At 40.2% G+C, this 18446-nt stretch overlaps 1 protein-coding gene across 1 annotated transcript; it reads left to right on the plus strand.

Annotated features, from left to right (window-relative positions):
* The first annotated feature begins 14 nt into the window (after window positions 1-14).
* On the plus strand, window positions 15-16860 carry zmp:0000000760 (collagen alpha-1(XXII) chain). Its single transcript, XM_040001854.1, has 27 exons — window positions 15-748; window positions 1199-1310; window positions 2365-2488; window positions 3587-3980; window positions 4081-4158; window positions 4253-4348; window positions 4430-4483; window positions 7916-7969; window positions 8072-8125; window positions 8198-8251; window positions 8381-8434; window positions 8522-8575; window positions 8654-8707; window positions 9115-9168; window positions 9269-9313; window positions 9391-9444; window positions 9539-9592; window positions 9684-9737; window positions 9879-9950; window positions 10036-10071; window positions 10979-11023; window positions 11103-11135; window positions 13277-13423; window positions 13910-14086; window positions 14810-14900; window positions 16042-16119; window positions 16381-16860. Exons 2-27 carry the CDS (start codon window positions 1232-1234, stop codon window positions 16581-16583), a joined length of 2292 nt encoding a protein of 763 aa, XP_039857788.1. The 5' UTR covers window positions 15-748; window positions 1199-1231; the 3' UTR covers window positions 16584-16860.
* Window positions 16861-18446: the final 1586 nt, after the last annotated feature.

An 18446-nucleotide genomic window follows, 5' to 3' on the forward strand; every position in this document is an offset into this window, starting at 1 on the left:
TAGCTGTCTGCAAGATTTCCCTGAATAGGCTCCGGCCTCCCCGCAACCTTGATTTGGATAAGTGAAAGAGACTGGATGGATATTTCTTGTCATCTCTGTTTGTCTGTCAATTTTTTTTACATAAGCTGGAGAACTTGGGAAATGGGAACTTGTTTTATTAAGCAAAATTTCAAACCAGTTTTGTTCTGGGTTTTTTTTTTTTTCATGTGTTGCCGGTATTTATTGTATGCAGTATAATTCAGCAGTGTTTAGGTGCAGTGGCGGGTTAGATTGAAGGTGTGATCTTTTCTACATGGAATGTTTGCAGAGCGTCTTGTGTTTAGCTGTGACATACTGCATCTTTCTCTCAGAGAAACTGATTTTCCGAAGGCAAATCACTAAATTCAACTATTTTTTTAGCATAACTGATCAAAATTTTGATCAAAGTTCAAGGACAGGATTAGTTTCCAACACTGAAGCATCATTTCAGTAGTTTTAACTTGCATAAAGTATGCCTGCACCTCTTCAATGTGGTGACGCAGGGCTGTTTAGTCGTCTTAGGTCTGGCTGGCGTATGAGAAGAGAAGGATCCTCTGGGGACCAAAGGTGGAGTGGAGCTCAGGGGTTCTCAGGGATCCTGTGATTGAATGATCCTCCTGCTCAGCTCAAACACCGGCCCTGTGATGGCACTTTAGAACGGTTTAAATCCACACACCAGAAACTGTGAAAGATCCATCAACGGGAACTCCCAGAAGCTTCACAGGAATATGTAAGTAATTCTAATATTCCATACAGTTTTCTTAACTTTTACATTTAATACAACTTAAGGAGGTAGCAGGAAAGTTTTAAAAGCAATAAATGATATCAGGTTGTTGAGCTGAGGACATTTTAATTGGATCAGTTACACATGTTATCTAGTTTTGTAATCATAGTATAGGTAATAATCTAGGTGCTTAAACTGCAAATCATTTGCGTAGGCAAAGCTGTAACTACAGCTCATACTGAAGATAATCTTGCAATAAAACATAGTCAGAAAAATGCTTTCTTATTGGTATTATTATTACTCTTAGTTTCCTTCTATTCTTTTGATATCTTTAACCTTTGTGCATGGGTAGGGAGTACTTTTGGAAGACATCGGAGGGTTTCACAAAGCCTATATTAACATAATGTGCGACCTGATCTCTTAGAATTATTGGTTTGTTTAATTGCTGTATTACAGGCACTTATAATCCCAGACATCAAAAAACTGAAAATGCCAGCTCAGAAAAATATGCTGGTGTTTGTGGCTCTCTTTTCTCTTTTGCGACTGGCCCAGTGTCAAAAGTTGCCAAGTAAGTTTGCATTTTTTTTAAATGCGTAACCTCATATTACTGCCTATTTTCGAATGTATAAAAATAACAAGTTTTTATGCATCATAACCAAATGTAGACAGGTGTTGGTTGATTGTGTGGGTGCAGCTCTTGTTATACATGATGCCATCTAATCTCAGATCAGCCCTTTGTGGTAAAAAAGTAAACGCCAGTTATAATCCTAAATATCATATTAGGAATTAGTTGTTTTTTCTTTTTCTTTTTTTCTAAACGGTAGCCCACTACTGTACTCTGACCTGCAGATGTCACTGTTTGTCAGCCCAGTGCCTGGTCCAACAGCTGCTCCATGCCAATATGCACAGTAAAAGGTGTGCACAGGTCAATCTAGGGTTAAGATTTGCACATTAAACTTTGAACTCCTGCAGCAGAGTTACGCTGTCACTAAAAAACAGTTATCGTTGTGTTTTTATTTCTTTTGATAGAAAACAGAGCAGCAAAAAAAAAAAAAAAAAGATGAGAGAAATCAGGAACAAATGTTTTGAGGATTAGATTACTAGTTGGAGCCAAAGAGTGTGCAGCCTGAAACATTTTTTTTTTTACATTTTCTTAGCTATGGTGTCCTGTTCAGTATCCACAGATTAAAGTCACAAACAAGCCAATTCACATAAAAATAACCTGGCAACAGTGTTTTCCAAAAAATCTAAGGCTAATATTTCTTAGCAGGTGTATATTTAGGTCACAGTGTCTGTAATCATAAACATTCCCCAGCTTTAATCTGAACATTTACAGGAAATTCTGCAGCAATGCTGATCTCATTCAGAGTGCAGTACAAAGCATCCAGTGTTTAAAATTTAGTGGTTAAATTCACCCATGAAGGAAAATAAACAGCCTTGTTGTGCTAATGGGTTTAATGGATTACCTCACTGATTAGATGGCATTAATAACAACACTGAGTAATGCATCTATCTAATAAAAGTCGGTGATATCAGCAGTGACGTAAGATTCAGAAATAGTCCAACACCTTTGATGCTCAACAAGTTATAAAGCAAACTAACCTGAGTGTTTGTGCTGCGAGGTTTTGACTTACTGGAGGAGTTTCATGTGCCTGACTCAAGAGGAGTGAGGAGGGTGGACGGCTCTCAACCTGAGGCAGTGGCCTACCGTATCAACCCCTCCATCCAGCTACAGAAGTCCATGAGGTACAGATCTGCTAAACCTCACTAGAGCTTAGAAATAATTAAAAACTAGCTTAAGAGCACTCAGAGAACTTCCCCCGAAGGTCTACACTAAAACTTTGATGTTTTATGTTGTTTTATTATAATATGAGGATGTCAGCCTCCTCTTATTGGCTGATGTCTGACCTTTGGCCTATGACCTTGAGGCATTATATGCTGACTTTTAATTATCTTTATTCATATGACTGGAGCAGAATTGACTGAAATCTTTAGCTTCTATAAGCTGTGAAAACTTGAGAATATAAAGATATAGTTATCCGTGTGCGATTTTGCCAAACCATAAGGCGTCATTGTGAGATCTTAGGGCATCATGCTGACAAAATAAAAAAGTTTGTTGTACAGCTCTCTCCATTCCCTTTCATATAATATATTACTTGATACGGATCTCAAGTGGTGTAACCAAGGTGTGTGTAGGAGTGCACACTGAATATCAGGTGTGGTCACAGGTGCAGCAGAGGACACCTCTGATCACACTGCATCTGGTCAGGAGTGCAAACGGAGCTGAGTCCTTTAATCTTTCAAGACTGGTGTTAAATTTCTCTTTGTTGAACAACTTAACACTGACAACTGTGTTGTGTCTGCAGTATGAACAAACAACTGTGGTGTAGGATTCTGATACAGGTGTCACTGCAGGTCAAGTTCCCACAGTAGAGCTTTTTCACATCAGAGAATTTGACTTGTCACAATAGGAAAATCACAGGTGCTAATGATGGCTTCGTTTTGCTCAGAGAGGGAGGTCCTGCCTTTGTGCAAGTTCACCGTTTAAAACATCTGTTTTAAAAGCTTAGCAACATCGATTGACACTTTATTATGTAGAAAATGCATTTTAACATTTTTTTCCTTTTTAGTTTTGTGCAGACTACAGCTGTAGATTAGCTACCAAGCTAACTTTGGCACTAGTGATATATAAAACTCCACCACCACCATAGTTCAAGTGTCTCAGTTTTTACTTCTTCATATAAAATAAAACTATTAAATTCCCAGAATTTTTTTGCTGATTTTTGAAATAAAGTACCCTCTGTTTAGTCACCCAGCCCTCTAAACCTGATTCTTGTGCCACAGCGACGTGTACCCAGATGGACTTCCCTCCGACTACTCGGTCATTGCAACATTTAGGGTGACCAAAGACACTGCCAAGGAGTCCTGGAACCTGTGGCAGATCAGTGACCCTGAGGGACAAGAGCAGGTTGGCCTTCGGTTCCAGGGTGATACACGTTCCTTAGACTTCTTCTTCACAAGCCCCCATGGGAGCCAGATGCTGAGGACCTTCCATGGTGTGGAGAAGGTGTTTGATGGAGAGTGGCACAAGGTAGGACTGAGTGTGAAGGGCAGCCAGGTGAAACTGCTGATAGACTGTGAAGAGATCAGAGTGGAGTCCATTGATGAGCCAAGGCCAATCATCCACCAAGGATATACCTCCATTGTAAAGCGTGCTGCAGGAGATCGCTCTGTATCTGTATGTTGACACTTTGCATTTTCAATTATCTTAACTAGTCTTTGTTTTGATTTTTTTTATATAGCTTTATTTTCTCATATTATCTTCCGTTTCTTTCAAGGTGGATTTACAGCAGATGGAAGTGTCATGTGACCCAGAAAAGGCCTATTCAGAAGGTTGCTGTGAGCTCTCGAGCGTGGTGAGTCATCCATCTAACATCACTGCATCTCTGTTTTTAGTGATAGGTGTGGAGTATGTGTGGAGTCACATGGTTACCTATATGTCCATTGCAGTGTGGAGGATATGCAGTGATCGGCCTCACAGGGGGAAGACCCTCTTGCAGATGTATGCATGGGCAGCCTGGCATCCAGGGCGCTCCAGGACCAAAGGTGAATGTCATTCTGCATGCAACTGGCTCAAGTTGACAGACAAGTTGAATCTGTCATGCCATATTTTTTATTCTTCTGCAGGGTCATAGAGGCCTTCCGGGAAAGGATGGAGACCCAGGGAGACCAGGGAACTGGGTAAAAAATATACAATATTCCATGCAAGCGTCAAACCTCACTGGATGAATGCATACTGCAGTATATACATCACGTATTCTCAGCATGAGCAGAATCTTCTTCCTCTTGCCGCTCAATAAAGAGTTAAGCTGGCTTGTGGGTGAGGGAGACTGTAAAACTTTCATTCGTGAGACAGCAGCAAAGCTGTGGAAAATGGCAACAGAGGCACAACTGAGAGACGACAGGATGGAAACAGATCTGGAAGCAGAAGCGCTTAGCGATAGTAAACACGGGGGCTCCATTCACGGTTCGAAAACTCATGTTGAAGAATCCTAGATAAACATGAACCAACATGGATACGACAATAAGCTGTTGTTGTAGCTCTGAAATATGCATTTGCATCTTAAAATTTAGGCGCTGTTGTTTTAGAATACAGGATTAAACTCAAACTGGCAAACGATCACAGGATTTGTAATGGTTTTGCTTTCCCATTTGGAAGAAACCGCTCCAAACGTAATGAATCCCACACACAGGAAAACAAGGCAGTTGAGCAATAACCATGCCCTCCAAGTGCTTGGTAATGAGTGGCATTAGACTGCTTAACTCTTGTGTAAAAATTGTCAAATGTATTGTTTCTCTAAAAGGCAAATTCTTTTACAAGAGGAGGACTGATTTGGGAAAAAGAGAAAAGGTGTCAGAAAATTCGAAAGATTAAAGCATTAGGCTAACGGAGCCAGTTATACATGCATCAGTGAATGAATAAATACTCTTACTTTTCTATCCTTCAGAGAGCTGCAGACGTGATTATTTCCACTTTAAATTTATGACTTGTTAATCTCTTTGATGCTTAGCAGTCACTGTTATTGGCACGGATCAGAAAGTCTCTGAACATGTGTTTAAAGAAGGAGCATTTTTTTTATACTTGTGCGTCAGTTTGGCTTTTTAACATGCCCTTTGCTCTCAAAGAAATCTCCCATGCTGCCTGAGTAAGCACATGTAGGCCTGTCGACTCACATACACTTAGAGCACATTTCCAGAAGTGTACATGCTATATTATTCATGTCCCAAATTGCGGCTGTAGCGCCTCTGGGAATAAACATCTGTCTTGTGTAAGTGGTTAGAGTTTTGATCTCCTGCTGGCTTGTGAAGTACACAACCCCAGCTTGATTATCTCCTTCCCTGCTGGCATCTGACAAGGGCATTTCCTGGCACAGAGGATATGAACTGGCCATCTCAGGTGGTGGGTGGTCCTTTGCTCCTCTCAGCCTCACTGCCTCTGATATGTCATAAAGTTCAAGGTCATGCCTCTCGGCTCACTGTTTAGAGGTTCAACTCCATCCAGCTGAGTCTGCGTAAAGACAGCTTTAAGTGAGATAGACAAATAAACTGTCACGACAAAGGCATCCTGGCCTTGCTTAATGTGTTTGCTGACTTAGTGAAATGCAGCCAATTGGGAAACACTTTTCCTTCTACTACTAAGGAACTCAGCATCTGTGCAAACAACAGTGATCCATGTTATACCAAGCTTTCCTAAATAGTGCTAGTGTATATTTTTCATTGAAGTGACTAATATGAGAGCGCTGACATTTACAGTATTTAAACTTATTTGTATTCTCAGACTAGTTTGACAGTAAGAAAAATAAATAAACTTGTTCCAAATGGTAAGCTTAATACTTGGAAGTTCTAGCCTTGAAAATGTTAGCTTAGCATTAGATGGTCTAGTCTAAGATCAAAAGATTAAAAAAAAGAAATCAATCAATGATAAAATAGATACTACACCTATCTATTACACATGAGCACCAAATGACTGATCTTAAAAGAGACTAACCAAGTTTTTCCCACCTCTCCCACCAGGTAAAAGTGGGCTAAACTAAACTCACTGTATCCTGGCTGGGGACTAATTTTTAGAACAACAATGTGACATTTTAGGAAATATACTGTCTCATTTTTTCTTTCTGCTTGGAATTAAATCAAAAGATCAATACCAGATGAATATAGAGACACGGTTAACAACTAGATAGCCAGCTTTTTCTCTAAAACACAAACAAAAAGGCAAAACAAATCTTCCTTTATTTGCCAAGAACATTATTTACTGTGTGCTGCTTTTATGTTTGTCTAAAAAATTTGCTGTGACACTGTACAAAGCATTTGTCCCACTCTCTACTGAAAGCTATTTTCACCAGCTGTGCGTCTAAATATCAGCTCTAAAGCTAAGGTTAATACAAAGGCCAATAATGTTGCATAATGGAAAATAAGCAAAAATAATGCAAAAACAAACAACTGTTTATATGGTAGACTTTGCAGTGTTTTTAATCTTATGTTTTGACATAATGATAATGGTTTTGCTACTTTAGCTAATTTATTCCATTAGCTAAGCAATATGTGTTCGATTTATGGTTTTGACTCTTGGTGGGAAAGGGAAGCAAAGAAATGTATTTTTATTTAAAATGTGTTCTGCTGCCCAGTGGCATGGTGGTTAGCACTGTTGCCACACAGCAAGAAGGTCCTGAGTTCCTTTTCTTTCTGTGTGGAGTTTGCATGTTCTCCCCGTATTTGCGTGGGTTCTCTCCCGGCACTCCTGCTTCCTCCCACAGTCCAAAGACATGCAGTTAGTGGGGATAGGTTAACTAGAAACTCTAAATTGCCCATAGGTGTGAATGCGAGTGTGAATAGTTGTCTCCATCTTTGTGTTAGCCCTGTGACAGACAGGTGACCTGTCCAGGAGGTACCCTGCCTCTCACCCTAAGACATCGTGGATTGGCTCTAGCCCCCCCACAACCCTGAAAAGGATAAGCGGAAGTGAATGGATGGATGTTTCTTTCTCTATTCTAGCTCTGTCTTACAGTGGCCAAATGATCATTTTGGCTACTCCATTTAGGGGTTGCCACAGTGGAACATCTGCCTGAATCTCACCCTTTCCCTGACTCATCTGTCACACCAACACTCTGCATGGCCCCCTTCACTACATTCATGATTCTTCTCTGTGGTCGTCTTTTTCTCCTCCTGCCTGGCAGCTCCATCTTCAACATCCTTTGTATAGTATATCCACTCTCCCTCCTCTGCACAGGTCAAAACCATCTCCGCCTCGGCTCTCTAACTTTGTCTCCAAACTGCTCAATCTGAACTCTCACTCCAAACCATACATGATACCAGCTTGAAGATCTTCCCTTTTTCTGTCTCTCTTGCTGCTGTCCTTCTGCCCCAAATCACCCTGTCACTCATCTCTCTAGCACTCCACCTTTCCTCCTTGTGTTTATTAGGGATGAAAGTCTGAAGTGTAAGAGACTCTTAGTCTGATGTATCCAAAGTTTAACGACAAAAATCTTATTAACTTGTAATCAGTGAGAACAGTCACCGTTAATTAAATTTTATGCTGCTCCCCGGGCCTTTCACCAACAAATAGCTGTTGTGCAAGAAGTCTTGCTTTTAATTAAGTCAAACTTTATTTTGCAGGGCATAAGGGGAAACACAGGAGATTATGGCAACATTGGCGAACCAGGCCCAAAGGTGAGATTTGTCTTTAAACGATCCCATCAGGGCTGCACTTCACTTTGGCTCGTTCTCAAGATTCATTAATGAAACCTCATGTATGCATGTATGTATCCTCAGGGTGAAGAAGGAATCAAAGGCGAGAAAGGAATGAGAGGACCCTGGGGCCAAGTGGTAATTTATCATTTTCTTTACCTCAGAATTTTACAAATGATGATGAATATTAATGGGATGCTGTGTTAACAGGGAGACAGAGGTCCCAAAGGGCTGAAAGGATTAAAAGGGGCAACGGGCTTTACGGTAATAACTCTTTTGAGTTCTTGCTTTAATTGGCAAGCCACTTAATGAAGTTATAAGTTTGTTGTTGTAGCTATATAACTTTATAGATGACTCAAAGAAATTAATGTTGACATTTGACTGTAATTACAGGGAATTCAAGGACCACCTGGAGACATTGGAGAGACTGGAAAATCGGGAGAAGCTGTAAGTTAACCTTTCAGACCCAGTGGTAAGTCCTTAAGCAAATCATTATATAATTACTGTATAGCTAACATTTTGACCTCCTTGAAGGGTATTAAAGGCATCAGAGGATATGAAGGGATTCCTGGGTTTCAAGGAGTTAAGGTATTCAAGTTTCCTGACAGTTTACTTAATTTTTCCCTCATATTATATAATCTGAAACTGTTATGTTTTTATTTTTAGGGTGAAAAAGGGGCTTCTGGTGCAACAGGGCGACCTGGGCTTAGAGGAAAGCAGGTGGGTGTTTGTGGGATTCCCTTTTCCATGATCCATAAAAAAAACACTCTACAGTCTTTGTGCGCTTCCTTCAAAATCCCCTTATGTGAGCATGAAGGGCACGTAAATCATTTTTAATGTTGTAAAACACTGGAATAGAGCTATGTTTTTGGCTTATGTGCCGTCTCCATAAACAACATTAGTTCATGTGGCTGGATTTTGGCTGAGATCTGAGGGCCTGAACTATATTAACGTAAGCTGGTGAGTCACTGGAAGAAGGGCTTGAACTGCAGCGATAACCTACATGATACCTACACTGCATGAACTATATGAGGGCACGTCCTATTAATTTACTACTGAAACAAATGTATTGCAGATAAAGCAACATTTTAACTTACCGTATGTCACTTTGTATGATGAATTTACAGGGCATTGTGGGAGATCCTGGAGAAAGGGGAACTCCTGGACTGAAGGGGGGACCTGTAAGTCACAGATCAACCGTGGGGATATATTATTTTGCTTGATTAAATTTATAACAACATAATTTTGAATTCTTATGAGTGTTTTTGTCTTGAAATCTAGGGAATTCAAGGACCTGTGGGCAGAGCTGGCACCGTAGGACCAAAGGTAATTCACTGCCAACACACTCAGCGCATCACACCCGAGGGCTCACTTGCACTTGCAAAAATAATATGTCTCCTTAGGGCATTATTGGAGATCCGGGCTTACCTGGCAGAGATGGTGATCCAGGAATAGAGGTATTATATTCTTCTTATAATGACATGTTTATGTAGAATTTTGGAAGCAGTGCCCATTTATCATTATACTGTAAATGTCATCTGTTCTCTACAGGCTTATCAAGGACCACAGGGCCTCAGCGGAAAACTTGGACAAAGTGGAGCAAAGGTAACTCACTGATATTGTTAAGTTTTGTAAATAAGTGTAAAATGTAGTTTTCTTTGGCAGATTAATATCTGGCCATTTGTTCCTTTTACAGGGGGAGAAAGGCACCCTGGGGCCACCAGGAGAAATGGGTCCCAGAGGGCAAACTGTAAGTCACATTTTCAGGCATTTCATTCACCAAAGACATCATATAATCCATTTTGTTTGTAAAGTAGTTTGCCATCCTAAAGGGAAATGGCAAAGAATAAAGCTGTAGCTTAGGTTGGTTAATAAATGTTATATCCTCTAGGGCCCCAGAGGTTACAAGGGTTCTGCAGGAAAGCCAGGAAGACCTGGATTTATTGGCCCACCTGGACCCACTGTAAGTGCTCCAGATGACTTTTCTTAACTCTTCCAAACACTAGTTCATTTTCTTCGAGCTATTAAACCATGTCATCTTTTTACAGGGACATGTGGGCATGCCTGGAAAACGAGGGCCCAAGGTAATACATCCCTATCCATTACCCATTTGAGAAATAAAATGGGGGCAAAATTACTGTTAATGGTTCAATTATAGCGGCTATTTGGGAATCATTTGCTGGGTCAATGAGCCACATAGAATTTAAGATTTACAGATGGATTCTCTGTCCAAACCAAGACATTTTCCTGGTTTGGAAAGCAACCTTGTATTTAGGTAACAATGGTAGGTCCAATTAGATACTAGACAGCACTTTTTTATAATGTTGTATAAACCATCCCTAATTTCGCTGCCCACTAATGTAACATAAGTTGGTAGAGTTCGAGGAAACAGTTTAATATGTCAAATCAGAGGCTGCTGCTCAGGGCATGTTGGCTCAGTGTATTTTTGTCTCTCCATATGGACAGGAGGTCACTAAAAGTGCTAAACTCCCCCACAGGACCTGCTCTCAATGTTTACAGTACATCCCACACCAATGAAAAGGGGAGATATTCATGCAGAAACCACTGTTTTACTTCACATGAAGAAGAAAAACAAATAATTTATGTAACAAATACATCAATAAATGAAAAGTAATTTAAAATAAAGCATGTTCAGAAGTGTTTTCAATTTGCAAACGTGACTTTTGCATATGGGTTGGTAAAGGTCAGCATGGATGGACATATGGTATTAGAATGCATGCAGGAGATATGCTTACTGAAATATTTCATAGCTCTATAACTAGATCATCTCAGCTGTCAGCCCACAGTGGATGTGGGATGAACACTGGCAAAAAATGATAGAGTAGAGTAGCTAACAGTGTTGGACTTTAGTGTATGGGACTAACCTGCTAAAGTATGTGTGGGACTGCTCAGTGTGAATGTGATGAATATAATGAACCAAAATAATTGCAAAAAATCATGAAAATGTTATTTTTCTTTTGCCTTGTACAGGGTGACACGGGAATCCAGGGTATTAAAGGAGTTAAAGGTGTACAGGTACTGCCTTACTTATCTTTTCCCTGTTGCTCAACATATTCATTTTTTCTATCTTAACATCAAATTTATTTTTTTAAAGGGAGAACAAGGAGTTAAGGGCCCAGCAGGACAGGTGAGATTTCATACATGAGACTGTATGTGTGTTTTTTTCTTAACGATAAATTGGAGCATAATAATTATAACACCGACTAATGATTAAAAGTCTTGGTGTACAACATTCATTTCAAGAACAAACTGATTTAAAGAGTTCAATTGCAGTTACAGGAAAAACGTTTTGCACTCTGTGTAATTACTTGAAGTTCCAGACTCAGTGTCATCTAAGTGAGAGAGAATTACAACATAAGTTTTGCACTTCTTACGAGTTTATGCATCCATATTACCCCTTAGTGTGCTCACTGTGCTGCTGCTTGTTTCTAAGAATTCTGAAATTTTAAAGTGCATTGTCTACAAATTGAAAATTAAAGGTTTCTCAGTTTGTTGAGTTCCCATAGTCTAATAAAGGAGATATGGAAATAGCTTTAGTTTGTCACAAAATTGAAGTGAAATTAATTGTATTCATTGAACACAATTCTGAACATGATCTACTAAAGACCAAGTTATGTGTTCAACATAAGTTGCCATAATGATCTAGCCAGGTAAAAAGGGAGCCACCTCTGTGACACTGAAAACTCCCAACTCTAGGCTCGACCTACTTTGCTAAGTCATTAATCTTGCTTTCTAGTACACTTTTCAAGGTGTTCAAGCCAAAGTAAGAAAAAAAATGGATAAAACTGAACACTGTTGCTACTTTTCTTAAGCAAAAGTCTTCTCCAATGATCACATCAAGAGCACAACCTGCAAAGAGCTCGGTGGTAACAAAAAAACACTTTAATAAAACTTGCTACAGTGTTTAAATGCCACTTGAGAAGACTTAAAAATAAGAATGATGTTACTGGAATTGCACTTTGCAACACGTCCTCAGTTTACAAATGTCCACGGAGATGTTCCACAACACATCTGAGACTCTGCTCTGTCACAGATGAGACTTAAGTGGAAATAATGGAACTGCTCAGCAACACCCAAACTTCATCCCAACCACAGATGGTGCAGGGAGTATCATGATTTGGAATTGTTTTGCTGCCTTACCTCTGAAAGACGTGCAGCCATTGAGATAAATTGTACAGGTGAATGTGAGGGCAGCATCACATAAGCTTAGGACAATACCCCAAAGCACACGAGTAAGACAGCACAAGAATTATGGAAAAGGGGGAGGGGAAACAAAAAATCCCTTTTCTGATTTCGAGTGCTGATCTTGACTCAGTTGAGCTTTGGCTTGACTTGATGAGGTCCGTTCCATCAAGAACAATCCAAGAAATGTTTTGAAAGACTTATTGTAGGAGCAATGGTCCAAATTTCCTCTTTATTGTTGTTCAAGACTCATAAGCAGCTGCAGGAAGTGTCTGCTGAAAGGAGACACTTCCTGGCCAGTAAAGGAGAATGCGCTGAGTGATTACTCAATGCGTTGAATAAAGGCATGAAAAGTACAAATGTTTCTGTGTTATTAGTTTAGATTGCAGCTATAACTGTGATTAGAGCACATTTTAGGAATAATCAATTCAGAATTCCTGGGAATTCCAGAGGGATCACGAACCTTTTTTCTGTCACTATAAGCTGTCATTTGCAATCAACCCAGTTCTCCGATTTAATATAACAGGCTAGTTGTGATTAGTTGAGTCACTGAAGAGAGGAGTTGTGCGGGTGTGGAGTTTCCTAACACTATAATATTTCTGCAGCTACGGCGATTAGAAAATCCGATCGTCACATGATACGAATCCATTAAATAACATTCCAAACATATTTAGAACATCTGTCAATGTGATAAGAACAGAAGCACAAATGCACTAAAATGAATTCTGCACATTTCTCAAAGCTCTCTGCCGGATTTAATTTCTATTTTCAAACGTCCATAAAAATATCATGTTTTTTTAAAAATATATTTATACATTATACTTCCAGGGCAGGTTTTGGGAGGTTGAAAGATTTTACTCTTTAAATGTCTGTTTACACTTTCTTTATTTCCTGTATTCAGTATAACATTTGTCCCTAAACCTATAACCATTCATATCATTCAGGTTGTTTTGACACAGATTTTAAGCAGTTAATGCTTTCCATAAAGCTTGCATCCATGCAGAAGTGATTACATGTTGTATCCTGACGTATACGCTTGCTCCATCCTTAATCGTGTCCTGCTGATGTTGTTAACATCCTGTGTAGGTTGGAGACAGGGGTAAGCAGGGTCCTCGGGGAGGACGAGGGAAGCGCGGGCCTGCAGGCCCACCTGGACGTTCAGGTCCTGTCGGAGTCAAGGGTGTTCGAGGTGAACTTGGACCAGATGGTTTTCAGGGGCCGCCAGGTCCCCCAGTAAGTAAAATACAAGCCTCCGGCTTTTTTTTTTTTTTTTTTGGCTGATACAAATAACATTTAAATGCTTACAGTATAGAGTAGTACTGTTTGTATTTAGCTCTGTAACTGACATGAAAAGCAGTCTCTACTATAATTGGCATGTCATCGTTCTGTGAAAAATGGCACAGAAAGAGCAGAGTAATCATTTGCTCTAGTAGTTACACTGACTGGCACACACAGTGTTTGGTAACAGCTTTGGTGTCAAGAACACATTTAAACAGTGTCTCATTAGCCTGCAGTTAGTAATGAGTCACAGCAAGAGTTTCGTTTAGTGTGGCTATAAATCCATAATGAGCCTCGGGAAATATTGTTGGCTTTGTTCGCTGCATTTCCCTCAGAGAGGCAGCCGTTGCTTCAGCGTGCCCCGTCCTGTAATAATCCATTTTACATGTCCCGTGGTTGGAATCCTTCCAGTGATGGATGTGGTAATGATTTCTTACACAGGGTCCGACCCTCCCTGCTCAACACGTGATTGAGGTTTGTAAGAAAGTGGTCCTGGAGCAGATGTCCATGTTTGCCAACTCAGTGAAGAGGACATGTGCTGCTGTCTGTCCTCTGTACGGGGATGTTCCCATGGGTGCCCCTGGTCCCCCTGGACAGAAAGGACCCCCCGGACCACCTGTGAGTTTTACACTTTGGGTGTTCACTGTTCAAGACGTATCAGTCTACACTCTAGGAACATTTACTATAAAAAAAAAAAAAAAAAAAATTTGCACATGTCCTGTGCAGACCTTTAGCTTAAACACACTGTCAGAATCCAAGTACATTCTCCATACATTGTTCATTATTGTCTGCCTGGCTGAGTAAAATGCAAACACATTGCGAAGGTCTGGACTGGACTAAGAGAGCTGAAGTATTTGGCAGAAAAGCTTGGAATGAAAACATTACAATTTTCCACGTCTCCATGAGGACAAATAAGGAGTCACAGACTAGACACTTGGTCTGTTTTGCATGGTTTTTGGAAAGTATCAAGGCTGTCCTTGGATTAGAAAGGCTTTTCCACATTATTTTACAGTGTAGAATCAATTCATGTCCCACAACTCCTAATCACAATAACTCTCTGGCTGATAAATGTTCTTGAAACCATGACTATATAAAAATATTCCTCTATATTAGATTTTGGATGGTAAGCCTGATGTTGTGGCGTTTGGTGCCAAAACAAGTGATGCACCAATAAAATGCAGTGTTTTCCCATCAGAGTATTGAGTTATCAGCCAAATAAATCTTTTCAGACTTTTTGTTCAGAGCTGGTTAGAGGTGAAACAGGACTTAAGTGGTGGCCAGGTTCAAGCTGAAAACACTCAAAAGATTAACAATGTGTTTTCCTGTTGATGACGTTGTCAGGGGGATCCTGGTAATCATGGCACGGAAGGAGAAGTGGGCCCACCGGGATTCTACGGAGAAGCTGGAGAAGCAGGCCGAAAAGGAGAAGCAGGTATGGATAACAAACAAGGGAGACTGTATTTATGAATACAGTCTAATATACATGAAAAAATAATAACTAATCAAGGTTTATTTTAGGTAGAATACGTGCTGGAAAGAAGGCTATGATATCCTATACTTAAACAGACATCATTTTATTTTTTGGCCTCTTAACATCAGGACAAAACCCCCCAGAAATACATCAGTACATTATGAATGGAACGCTTACCTTTGTAATCAGTACAACTCAAAATACATGGTGTCTGACTCTTTTTCAAGTTCTTCAGGGCAGCAAATTGAGCTGCGCTGCATCACAGATTTTGCACTGTCGTAGAATCATGTCCCAAATGGACACTACTGAAAAAGAAATCTCTTGAGTCTTTTAAGCCTTCCACCAGCCCAGCATCTACCTGCACCCTTCAAGGGCTCAGGGTCCAGGTGTGCTCTGTGTGATCATATTTTTGAGCAACATGATGATGTCATAATATCTGATATAGATAATCAACATCAAGTTTTAGCCGTGTGCACAGTTTGGTTGCTCAGCTCCTGGTCATGAACGTGTACATTTTCGTATTTATGGTTTGAGGCCTGAGTGTGATGTCATGGTCATACCCCTGCCAGGCCAATGAAACTGAAGAATATTTATAAGGTGTTTTAAACATTAATTTACCAGTGATCTCAGTAACACATGTATGGTGTTTAATCAACATCAACAGCTTGGTCATTAGTAGAGTTCAGAAAGGAACTGAACATGATTTCCTGAAATATAGAGTTTGAGTAGTAAAGTCAGAACTCTGGCAATTACACTCCAGTTAAGCTACATAGCGGCATCTAGATGCTGATGGTGGCAAAGATGAAGCATGTGTAGACTTGGATGAGGATCTCTGTCTGGCCAAGATGAGGTGGAGATGGGAAGAAGCTGGGTCACACACAGAAGTGAGGCTAAAAGACAGAGTGACAGAAGAGTACTGAGAATTAAAGGGAAAGAGGCTGATTGGTTCATATGAGGCAGCCAAGAAAATGAGTGGACCAGAGTGATGACTACTTAAGTTTGAGAGCATGGCGAAGCGGAAATGATGTAAAGAGTAGTCAAGCAGCCCAAACATATAGATCTTTCTTGAACTCATGCATCTGCGTGTGTGTTTTGATTGCAGGTGACAGAGGAGAGCAAGGTGATAAAGGAGCCAAGGGTTACGGCCTGCCTGGTAATACTGGAGACCCCGGACCAAAGGGTACTTTTTACTTTTCTTTTTAACTGAAATTAAGGCATCAACTGATGTCGACATCTTTGCTAAGCATGTTCAGCTTATTCTTAGTTTTAAATTCCAGGGAAAAGGGGCTGGTGTACAGTAACATGAGTACTTCTTGGACAGAATGAAATGATTTTTCTCTGGAAGTACGCTGGTCTTGGAATCTGCACAAGAAGCATTACTCAGCTCACTGAGCAGACTGCACGAACTGAAGACTAAACAATATTTTTGACTCCGTCGCAGGTCAGCGTGGACGTCCTGGCAGAGCCTTCAATGGCCAGCCTGGAAGGCAGGGTCAAAGGGGGCATACGGGCCGGCCTGGGCTCAGGGGCCATCCGGGTCTTAGAGGACCTCCAGGTGTGTGCATCACCTCTGGGTGTGCTCAGCTGAACTCCACTGGTGGGACACCGCAGCCAGCAGAGCGAAGGTTGAGGAATCAGCCATAGATGAAGAAATATAGATGTTCAGTACTGACCTTAAAGGAATAAAACATGCATGATGGGTTTTTTGTTAGAATCTGATACGATACATTTAAATTTAATGTAAATATGCAAATCAAACGTGAACTGATCGTGTGAGAACAAAAGTGGTGCAAAAAATATATTTGTAAAAAACAAAATTACACATCTTTATAATAAAAATCCAGTTTTGGTAAGAGAGCATGTTATTGTGTGTGCAACAACCATGTAATGTTTGATGATTGCTAATAATTGCTAATTAATTCTTAATCAATTCAAGGTTCAAGGTTCTTTATTTGTCACATGCATAGTTATACAAGTATAACACACAGTGAAATGTAGCCTGACACGCTCCTCGACATGTGCAAAAATTGGGGGGGGGGGGGGGGGGGTGTAGAGGAAGAACATTATATATATGTATATACACAGACATATAGTATATACACTGGGTGAATGTGCAGTAGTAGCAGCAAGCAGGTGAATTCTGTACATTAATATGAATAGACATCTGACTATTTTACAGGATAGACAATATAAACATATTTAAAATTGCTACACTGTGCATGTATTTTTGTAAACTGGCACTGGATGCGTGTGATGTTAGTGTGCTGCAAAAATTCCACAACACTACATTCCCCTTCAGTAATATCGGAATTGAATCTTTCCAAAAGTCTGGAAGAGATTTATCTGTATTTTAATATTATTATTATTATCATTGCTTTAATTGTCTGGGTCAGACGATGTTACTAAATGCTTAAAGTGTTCCAAAAGCAAAGAGAAACATTCTTGGTGTTTGGACTCGGTGAGCAACATGCAGTGTTTGAATAGGGTGGTAACTTGGAACGTAATATCAAGTTTGGGTTTTTGATTTCTTGTGAATAATTATTTCCTTTGTTGAGGGGTTTTGCACTGCATTCAGAGATTTTCCTATCTCCAAACCCTGTAAACTGATTTACAGCAACCATCACTACAGCAAGTAAGTACGAAGACTCTGTAGTCTTATTTGAAATAAGAAATCTGTGATTGTTCATTTTGTATTAGACATGGAAAAATGAAACCCCAATTAAAAATGTATTTTTAACTCTGGATGGGTGTTTCCAGAAACTCCTCGAAGCAGAAAAATCCCACACAAAGATGCACTTACTGAATTTTCTTATAACATTTGCCAACAGCCATCACAGTCACCATGATGCATTTTAATAAAATCGGGTGTTGGTGTACTTTTCAGCCTTTTGAATTTTACACATCTGTCAGTCCTTACATTCAACGAGCAAACCGTTTCAAAAATCCTACAATAATGACACAAGCTGCAGTGTTTCCTACAGAGTAGCTCTTTAACTATTGTTAAACTTTTGCTTCACAGCAGTGCAGCAGAGTTGGCTCAGTCTCAGCCTTTTGTGGACTTTCCAGCTGAAAAAGGTGCTGCTTAAGTGGAAAGGCTCTAAATTGCTCGCGGGTAAGAGGTGCTGAGTCTATCTATCTGTATTTGCCGTGTAGTTGGCCAACGCCCTACGCGGGGCATTTCCCTGCTTTGTGATCCATTCATGCTGGAAAGGTCCCATTAATCCTGCAGCCCACAAAGGAGTCAATGAGTTGAGAAAAAAGATTTCTTTCCACTGTCCAAATCTGATGAAGAAAGAAGAAACACACGTGGAACGCTGTGTGTGGCTCCTCTCAGTGTCTTATGTTTGTCTCCTCTGCAAAGCCCATCAAAAGTAGATGGTCATCCTCCAGACTCTCCGCGACTGCAGCATCATGTGTGCCATGCTGCTTTGTTTTGCACCATCAAAGAATGCTATAGCAATCTCTGTCATGGAAACTATTACTAATCCATGATTATCCTCCGAGTTT

This window comes from Simochromis diagramma, unplaced genomic scaffold, assembly GCF_900408965.1.
Source record: "Simochromis diagramma unplaced genomic scaffold, fSimDia1.1 OVJJ01000421.1, whole genome shotgun sequence".
NCBI classification, from domain to species: domain Eukaryota; kingdom Metazoa; phylum Chordata; class Actinopteri; order Cichliformes; family Cichlidae; genus Simochromis; species Simochromis diagramma.

Coding starts and splice junctions, on each gene's coding strand:
- zmp:0000000760 (XM_040001854.1), top strand. CDS start 1,232: ATGCCAGCTCAGAAAAATATGCTGGTGTTTGTGGCTCTCTTTTCTCTT. Junction 3,981..4,080: donor CAGGAGATCGCTCTGTATCT/GTATGTTGACAC, acceptor GTTTCTTTCAAG/GTGGATTTACAGCAGATGGA. Junction 9,169..9,268: donor CTGGACTGAAGGGGGGACCT/GTAAGTCACAGA, acceptor CTTGAAATCTAG/GGAATTCAAGGACCTGTGGG.